The sequence below is a fragment of the Stylophora pistillata genome, chromosome 12 (assembly GCF_964205215.1).
Source record: "Stylophora pistillata chromosome 12, jaStyPist1.2, whole genome shotgun sequence".
Classification (NCBI taxonomy): domain Eukaryota; kingdom Metazoa; phylum Cnidaria; class Anthozoa; order Scleractinia; family Pocilloporidae; genus Stylophora; species Stylophora pistillata.
In genome coordinates, this window is record NC_142530.1 from 17,695,759 (window position 1) to 17,705,000 (window position 9,242).

The 9,242-nt window shown below is 36.8% G+C and overlaps 2 protein-coding genes across 3 annotated transcripts in view; one reads left to right on the forward strand and one right to left on the reverse strand.

Annotated features, from left to right (window-relative positions):
* Positions 1-16: 16 nt before the first annotated feature.
* On the reverse strand, positions 17-2,720 carry LOC111326232 (uncharacterized). 2 transcript variants are annotated; one of them, XM_088742025.1, is made up of 6 exons: positions 2,506-2,720; positions 2,340-2,417; positions 2,100-2,246; positions 1,489-1,593; positions 995-1,093; positions 17-690 (listed from the first exon to the last, which is right to left on the reverse strand). In XM_088742025.1, exons 1-6 carry the CDS (start codon positions 2,657-2,659, stop codon positions 560-562), a joined length of 714 nt encoding a protein of 237 aa, XP_088598151.1. In that variant the 5' UTR covers positions 2,660-2,720; the 3' UTR covers positions 17-559. The 2 variants fall into 2 exon arrangements, with proteins under 2 accessions (XP_088598151.1, XP_022785911.2); XM_022930176.2 differs by having other exon boundaries at positions 2,352-2,417; positions 2,506-2,718.
* A 101-nt stretch (positions 2,721-2,821) lies between these two features.
* LOC111326215 (GATOR2 complex protein MIOS-like) overlaps positions 2,822-9,242 on the forward strand; it is a 27,045-nt gene continuing 20,624 nt past the window's right edge. Inside the window, exons 1-8 of the mRNA XM_088742019.1 lie at positions 2,822-3,084; positions 3,616-3,652; positions 3,781-3,848; positions 5,158-5,237; positions 6,048-6,097; positions 6,604-6,662; positions 7,980-8,049; positions 9,096-9,126. Of these exons, the coding sequence (XP_088598145.1) occupies positions 2,983-3,084; positions 3,616-3,652; positions 3,781-3,848; positions 5,158-5,237; positions 6,048-6,097; positions 6,604-6,662; positions 7,980-8,049; positions 9,096-9,126 (497 nt within the window). The 5' untranslated portion in view covers positions 2,822-2,982. The remainder of the gene's footprint in view (positions 3,085-3,615; positions 3,653-3,780; positions 3,849-5,157; positions 5,238-6,047; positions 6,098-6,603; positions 6,663-7,979; positions 8,050-9,095; positions 9,127-9,242) is intronic.

Here is a 9,242-nt window from a genome sequence, read left to right on the forward strand (position 1 = left end):
GAGAACTGCCAAGAGATATTTTTTTCCTATTATTTAATCTTAGAAGTCAACAACATTTTTAAAACCATTAATTTTAGATGCAAAATTTAAGGTTTTTCTTTGTCCCTACAATTTCCTTTGTTTGCTTTTGCCAGACCTGAAATGTGACAACAACACATGGTAACAGACACAGCTAAATCCTTGGAACTGGATTCCATTGTAAACCTTCTTCCAACATTTCTCCTATTATGAATTCTCAAATTCAAGAAAGTCTTTGTATTTAGAACAAAGTATAAAGAATATTTTTATGGAAAGGAAAAACTCTTTACTAGTGATTTTTCGGTCTCCTACAGACTTGACCTCTATTTCAAACATCTTTTTCAAGTCAGGAAATCTAATATGCAAATTTCCAATGAGAATTCCTGAGCTGGTCATTGAATCATGTGACATTGTTTCACTCTGTGTATTAATTAAACAGTCATGTACTAAAAAGCTTGTCTTCCATTGTACACTCTTAGGGCAAAATCCTACAGTGTAATGTTTATTTACATATCTTCTTTTGAGTACTGATTGTATCCATCTAATTTTCTTTTTCTACCAAATCTTTGAACTTTCCCCTCATGGCAACAACAAATGCAGAGAAGTTATTTGTACTGTTCAGCTTTTCCACCATCTCACTTAGTCCTTTAACCTCTGGTATGCAATCCTTCACTGTGTACAAGAATTGGGAGAATAAGTTTCATCATAAACAAAACAGCCACTTTCATTCGTTACAGTGGATCTTAACGAGTCAGCCTTCAACATTTTCCTGTATTTAACTAATACATAGATTGGCTATTTTGAATCTGTCTTTCAATTGGCATTTTCGACTGACTTTTCTAGTCTTTATTAAAAACAATTCTCATTGATGTTGAAATGTGTTGAGGAGAAGTTGAAGGTGGTAAGCACTCATTGTAAGGAAGGGATTATTGGACAATTGTAACAGCACAAACGTTTTAGTGATTAGAAGTATTACCTTTGTACTTGTCCTGGCTAGTGATGGCCACAGTGAAAACAAAGGGCTTATCCTCATCTTTTGGGTCTATGTACTTGAACACAAACTGTAAATGTTCCTCTGTGAAATGGAAGAAGTTCAGATCACTGTTACTAAGTACGCTGATACATTCAAATTTTTTTTTATGCAACCCCTCCACTTTCTTATGGCCAGATTCTGATACCCAAATATTTTGCTGAGTGCATTCAAGGTTTCAAAATTTTGCTGACCTCTTTCAAAACACATGGTAAGGTGGGGTTTTACCTGAATTTAGGTAAAACCCCTGCCTTAATCTATATCTGTTTATCTTTATTTCCTTATATTTTTGTTGGCTGAGGGGAGGGGGGGGTGGAGGGGGTTGTTTAAAAGCATGGAATTTCCCAATGAAACAATTAACCCAGTGCCAGCTGGTTACCACACACCCATCCAATTTCCTCATCCAATTAACATTTTTTCAAATGCTTTAAATAACCTACCATCCACCTTCTTGAAGGATAACCCCAGTCTTTCTTTGAAGTACTCGGTCCCTTTGGTAAACTGTTTAATCTTGTACGAGGTGCTCTGCTCCTTAGCAGATATTTCTGTAAGAGTTTATTTGAACCGCTGGTTATTATACCTGCATTCATCTAACACCAGCTTAGCAGTGCTCAGTCTGACTTGATCTTGCTTAAAAAAAAGCGTGAAGTTAATTTGTAGATGTGTTGAAAACTAAGCAAATCGGGTAATCGTTACTAGGGCAACCAACGCTCGCCAGATTGCCTGAGTTGCTTAAGATTTCTCAAAGAAAACAAGAAAAACACAAAAGTAAACATAATCCTTGAGAGATTTTATGACAAAGTGTGTCTCTCAAACCAATTCCCACGACATAAAAACATTTTTCTATCACTTCATTAATACTTGCCTTCCTCTTGCAAAACCCGCTAACAACTTACGGTGGGTAACTGGTGAATTCGCCCCACTGCAAGTTGACCCTCAATCACCTTTACGAGTTCCCTTCCCTCCTTAAGGAATTTGCAATAGTAGTTGGGGGGGAGGGGAACTTTCAATGGGGCGACTTTGTCACAAACCCAGTGTGCGTTCAGTGTACCTTCTTGACGTTTGCGAAGTTGACTCTCGGTTTCTTCGAAATGTTTTTGGTTTTGATTCCTTTGTTCTACCAAACGTTCCGCTGAAATCTGTAATTCTCGGAGCTCTCGTTCCAGTTTGGCAACTTCTTCAGCCCTCTGCCGTAGGACTACAAAGATGCAGGAAACCTTTGATTTACATCTGCTTTGATCATTTTCACCGTTTAGATATAAGGTCGGAATTAACACGAAAACTTCATCACCTTGTTTCTTACCTTCTAAATTCTTTTCACTCTGAAAATGATATTGATTGAGTGTCTCTTCCAGATGCCTCATCTCTTCTGAAAGTCGGCGATTAAAAGAAAATTCGATAACTTTGCACTGCTGTTTCATCACTATCTTCGTTATAAACAAACACGTACAAATTACCTTTCCCCTTTGTTAGAATGTTTTCATGATCCTCTTTGTCTTCTAAACGAGCTTTTCGAAACGTTTCCCCAGTCCAGTCGTTAAGGAATTTATCTTGAACTTTCTTCAAGTTTACAGCCAAATTTTCCAATTCTTCTTTCGTAACAGATCCCATCTTAATTCGAAGTGAAACTCAGGGATTCTTTCTTCCTACAAATGGGAAAGTTCGCGGTGAAATTTCAATTTTTACTTTCAACCAATGAAATTTCCTAATTAAATCACGTGCTTCTTAACTCCGCTGACTAAGTCACGTTCATTACAGGCACACTGTAATCCTACTGTCTGTCGTTCTTAAAGCTGGGGAGAAGGTCCAGAAGATGCGGAAATAGGAGTTAATAAAAGCTTGTAGTAGCTATTTTTCAATCAAAACAGTTATAGATGGCCTTACATCTTGCATAATGACACAGCTAACTAAGTATTTTTGACGAACTTTTCACCATGAGCACGGCAAACTGGCAGGTCTTGTGGTCTCCAAACCAACACGACAAGTTCATCACCTTCGGAAGTGAAATATGTCTTTACAAAGTCACCAGGTCTCAGGTAAGGTGATTTATTTAGAATTTTGCATAATTACACGATGGAAAGGTGAGTTTTTAGAATAAAAGCAAGTTGTTATTTAAACTCCTGATGATGTGCTTAAACAAGTCCTACAGAAAACTTAAGGGGGTGGTACTTGGTGGGATGGACTTTGATTTTGCGATGATCAACTTCCATCTTCTCTCCACTAGACTCCCTTCAATGTTGAGGAACTCATTGGAAAGAAAGAAAACATAACCATTTTCCACAAGAATTCACAGTTTTGAAAAACAAAAGAAAAATTTTATAATAAAGGGCTATCATTGAAGCAGTAAACTGTATATGGCTCTCTTTTATGAAGGTGACACAAGAATCACAGTGTCAGGAACAAGATTGTGTTAAACTATTTTTCCCAACACACTGTGAAGTTTCTTGCATATCTAATTTCTCAAAAAACATGCAGAAGTCTCTACAGTCATATCCATAGAATTTCAAAACAATAAGAATTGGCAGCAGTATGTTGAACCATTTTGTTTCTTAACTGACTGGTTTCAGGAAAGTCCTCCAAAGGCTGCTGGTGCAAGAAGCCAAGGTATATATTTTGTCTTAGTTCCTTGCCACATATGCATTGTACTTCAATATTGCCCTTGCTTCAAGCCTTTAGCAATGCGCATTTGCATATTTAAACTAATTGATATATTTTCCTCATTGTGGTTTCAGTCATTCCTCTTTCTGGAGATACCTATGCATCACTTTTATCTGTCATGAATGATATACAAAATTTAAAGGTAACCAGTCCAATAAGAGTTAAAAACACACATTCGTTTTAAATAACTGAGAAGAAAGTGCTGCCTTTGTAATAATAATGCAAATGGTTAGACTTTCTAGTCTTCTCGGATAGGGACGATAAATGGAGGTCCCGTCTCACAAGCCCTTGTATGTGAAAAAAAAACATTTGTGGGACGTTAAAGAACCCACACACTGTTCGAAAAGAGTAGGGCACGTAGTGCCCGGTGTTGTGCTCTATCTTTGTGTAGTGTCTATCAAATTGATGGGGGGTACTCTGCCTTTGAATATTGTATAGAAAGGGCACAATATAAATAAGGAATTCATTCATTCATTCAATCAAAAATTGTATGGCAGGCAGTTAGGAGAATTACTCATTAGAACCTGGATTTCATAATTTTTTTACTGATGAAAACTCTAAATCAAAGACATCTCAGGTTTCTACAATGATCAACAATCTTAAAGATATATGAAAACTCCAGGCCTATTTTTCCTGTTAGAGACCTGGGCTATATTCTTTAGCTCCCAACAATTCCTTTACTTAATAATTTGGATATATCAACAAAGTTGAAATGGTAAATTGGCCACCGTAATGATTACAAAAGCTGACATTTCGAGCGTTAGCCCTTCGTCGGAACGAATAGGGGAATTGTGGGTTGTGTGTGCTTTTAAAGGCAGAAAATGGAGCTACGTTATTGGTGGGAACATGGCAACGAGAAAAACAGGAATAAATTAATGGAATGAAAAGCGTTCGTTAATCCCTGTGGGATTTAGACTGCTGGTTTGAAAGATGAGCTTTTGTTCAAGAGGACTCCAGTTCTTCCCAAGTCATAAATGAAATGACATCTTCAATACCCCGAGATGAACATCTGACAATCTCTAGATGTACCGGCATAATCTGGGATGATTGGGAAACAAATAAATTAAGAATTGTCTGGGATTTTCCCACTTATCAACAACCTCAGAGGAAATCATGGTAGGATTTGACTCTGATGATCACTTCTGTTATGATTGTTGAAATGTTAGTCACTGTAATACCTACTTCTCAATACTGTTGTCATCTCTATAATTAAAATATGCCATCAAATGTTAATCTATTTACAAGGCTGTGTGCTCAGAAAAATTGAAGGGAGCCCAGTGCTCTGAAACTGTGAAATCCAGGGTGCCCAGCATATGTTTTTTATTAAAAATTAAGATTCCTGAGTTGTTCAAGAGCAAAAGTAAGGTGCCAAGGGCCACTGGGCACTGTTAGACCACAGCCCTGATTTATAGCAAGCTCTGACAAGGTTGCTGTTTGCTGTGTTGTCATAGTGTGTTGCTTGGTGTCCAAAATCAGAACGAGAAAACTTGTTAGCTGTCGGACAAGCAAATGGAAGAGTTTTAGTCACGTGGTAAGAATTAAGAAAACATATTACTATAAATGGGGAAAAAGCAGATAATCAGAACTCAACATTACCTTAAATTTTTCAACTCACTGGCTGGTGACAACTTATATGTTATAACATTTTCAGTTTGTCCATTAGCCGAACTGGCTAGTGGAAATTGAAAACCACCAGCCATAACTGAATTTCTACTAGTCTGTGGCTAGTTGGATACCATTAGCATCAAGCCCTGATAAAGCACAACCAAAGGAGATTCATATAGTAGCAGACTGTAAAGAGAACACATCCTCAAAATGTATCAATCAAAGCTGTTGAAAACCAACCAAAGCAGGGCATAGTGCCTCTTAATTAAGGTGAGGCATAACTAGTGGGCCTCATTCCTGAGGTTGTTGCTAAGTGCTGACTGCGATCAAAGATCACTGGATAATGAATTGACAATTGCTTACTAGTGATTGCTGGGTAAAGAGCAAAAAGCACTACTGAGGTTATGTACAATGTTTAATATTAAAAGCTATCTTTGAACTGCCTCACTTAAAATTTTAGCCATCAGCCTTATTTCTCAGCTATAACCCTGCACTCCTTGAAGAATTCTGTCTATAGCAAAAATTAAAATGTGGTTGTCATACTTTGTTCAAGATGGAAAAATAAAAGCATCCAACTTTCTGAAAATTTGATTTACAACAAACATTTTAAAAATATGGCTGGGTGATATTTTCCTAACTATATTGTTTACAACAAGGTAAACATTCGTCATTTTTTAATGAAAATGGTTAGAAGTAAACAATTTTGTTGATTAGTCATAAGTGTGTTTTCTTTCAGCATTGGAAGGGAAAATAATCAGTCAAACCAAGGAATGTCTAGAGAATTTGGTAAGAATCAGTAGATTTCAAGTCTGCATATGGGGTTTATGAATATAATGAATATGTTAAGTAACTTACTTGTAAAAGTGTCATGTTAAGTGGTACTGGTAGTTGGATATTTTGTAGAATCACATCATTGAGTAAAATCGCATATTCTGAGTGGTTAACGAAGCAAGGTACTTAGCATGGAATTGCGAGTTGAAAACGAGGCTAAGGGATATTGTTTCACATCCACATATACATAACAACTATAAGTAATGTTCTCTTTTTTTTCTTATTTTTATTCAATTATGCAATTCAAGGAAAATTCATTACTTGACTCGTGAATTCCGTATCAAATTGCACTTGAAAACGAAAATCACACTCATCACTTCACGATTCATGCAATATCAGTTTTCACATGCAATTTAATATGGAATTCCCTCGTCAAGTAATGAAATTTCCCATAGAATTGTAAAAGGATTTCAGTACCTTTCATTATATAAAATTGATTATTTATTATTTTAACTTCCAAGTCCCCAGGCATTCACGGCAATGTAACAGACTTGCATGGAATCCTGTTGAAAATAAATTGGTATGTTCATTATGTTATTGTCAAGGATGTAATGGATTGGTCTTGGTATAACTTTGTAGCTTCAAAAGATACTGGGCACTTAAATTTCCAATGAAGGGAGGGGGACATTTTGGAAGGAGGGCACTCAATCAAAAGGGGTACTTGTTATTTAAATGCAGGAATGGGACAAAAATTGAAAGAACAAAAGATAAAAGTAATTGGAAGTGACTTAATGCTATAGTTGAAGCTTGAAAAGTTGTAAGGAAAATGGCAGTAGTAGAAACAATTTTTCCTTGTATCCCTAGTATTTAAGGGAGTGAAGGAGGAAGAGGGGGTGCTTACTCAAGAGGGGGGCTTGGTTGACTTTATGTCCAAGGGGTACCTGTGCCGTAATTTACGGCTGTTTACCCACAGGTAATCTGTTGATTTTGCCCAAAACTCATGCCACTGTGGGTAATAGGGAGGTGCGGGTTATGTGACAATTTTGGAATCTACTGGAAGTTGAATTGAAAAAAATTTCACCTACCTGTGTTTCCACCTCCCAAATGAATTTTTTTGTATTAAGAGTGCCACAAAGCAGCACGAAAACATGATGCTGACTCAAGTTTATTTCACACATGATTAGTTGTGCGATGAACAACTTTTTATCGGCACCCATGTAAACAAAACCTTGATGGTGACAAAAATAATCTAAGGGTATCTTAGCGTATCAGTAACAAATTTCCAGTTAACACTAGCTTGAGGTGAAGAGAATTTCCCCATTTTAAGGGACTTTTTAAGCCCAGTAGAACCAGAGATATCAATTCTTTTGAGAAATTGACAATTCAACATGGTGTTGAATGATCGCTCGCACAAACTGTGGCCACAAATTCGCATTTTGTCAAGTATAAAACGTTGTGAGCCTTTTTGTACAAATTTTCTTTGCTTTTAAGTTGTGGGTCATCCACAAGTGTGGGTAATCTGTTAATAATCTGTTAATAATCTGCAAAAATCGGTGGGTGTGGGTAATCGGCTGGAAATTACAGTAGGTGGTTATTGGAGGGAGGGTACCTATTCAGGAATTAAAGCATAATTATAAGATTTAGAGTGAAGGGAGATACTTCCTCTACTCCAAGCTAAAAACACACCTGAGCTTAGCAAGCATAAGCAGCAAAAGAAAAAACTGCACTGCAGATGCTTAGAATGTGTTTGCCAGACACATTTTCTTTTTCTCAGATAATTGCATTCATTAGTTATATGCAATCCCTCTAAGATTCAGGAAAGTTGTTTTTTCTGGCCTCTGTGATCAATATAGTTTGTTTGAAGTAGTTTAAATTTGTACATTTTTTTCATATTCAGCTGGCAGTTGGGCTAGACAAAGCAAGAAATGATCCTTCTCTCCTGGTTTGGGACGTCAGTGTTCAGCCGAGTAAGTCAACTTGCCATTTTGACACTTATTCATTTTAATTATTGTAAAAAAAACTTGAATTGTATGTACGAGTAACAGTTTAACCCCATGACTCTGTAATTCCAGTTTTTCAACCAAATGCGATTGCAAAGTCACTCTGAAAACTACAGATTAAAGCATTATGTAATTTGAACATGTCCAACAATCATCGTCAGGAAAATGATTGACTTTTCAAATTTCAAAACTAACTTTGAGAATGAGAGAAAGGGTTTGGGTTAGAGAGAGAATTTTCTCTATTTGGATCTGCAGTATTGCACCAGTGTGTGAGTTTAACATTGTATCCTGTGAATGTTACTTAAAGTGCACCTACACCCAAAAAATTTTTTTCGCTTAACGAAGTAAGCTTATTTTTTTGAGTATTTCTGCGCAAAAATTTTTTATTTGCTCAAATCTTCAATTTTCTATGCCCAGTCAAAGTACGGAAAATCGGCCGCCATCTTGCCCCACGACCGAGTTTAAAGAAGAATGGCTCTAGCGGGTAATGTGACGTCAAATCGAGAACACGAAAGTCTGCATCTCACACATTTTCACTTGTTTGGGAAGATCGTCGTCGATATCGTCCGAAATATGCCGACTAGGTGTGTTGTATGAAGATTGTATGGAGCGCGATACCCTCTTGCAAATTTCGCACGTTGCTACATCCTTCTACAACACACTTAGTCGGCATATTTTCGGACAATTATCGACTACAACCTTCCCAAACAAGTGAAAATGTGTGAAAAGCAGACTTTCGTGTTCTCGATTTGACGTCACATTACCCACTAGAGCCATTCCTCTTTAAACTCGGTCGTGGGGCAAGATGGCGGCCGATTTTCCGTATTTTGACTGGGCATAGAAAATTGAAGATTTGAGCAAATAAAAAAAATTTTGCGCAGAAATACTCAAAAAAATAAGCTTACTTCGTTAAGCGAAAAAAATTTTTTGGGTGTAGGTGCACTTTAATTTGACTTATTTCATTTTTATATATTATGCTATAAATTATTATCATTGATATGTGTTTGTTCCAGGTGTAAGGGATAGTGGGATCCAAGAAAAGAGGTTAGTTCACAGGAGTATTGATGCTGCTCTGAGTTCACTACTTAAAAAACCTCATTCAGGCTACCTACCTGTATAGGAGAGTGATTGTATTGAAAAGTGCCTGGTGTGTAACATTC

Excerpts from the sequence above, each read along its gene's own strand:
- LOC111326232 (XM_088742025.1), bottom strand. The coding sequence starts at position 2,659 with ATGGGATCTGTTACGAAAGAAGAATTGGAAAATTTGGCTGTAAACTTG. Across the intron at positions 2,418-2,505 it reads CATTCTAACAAAGGGGAAAG|AAGAGATGAGGCATCTGGAA; the intron begins GTAATTTGTACG and ends GCCGACTTTCAG. Across the intron at positions 691-994 it reads TAGCCAGGACAAGTACAAAG|TGAAGGATTGCATACCAGAG; the intron begins GTAATACTTCTA and ends TCTTGTACACAG.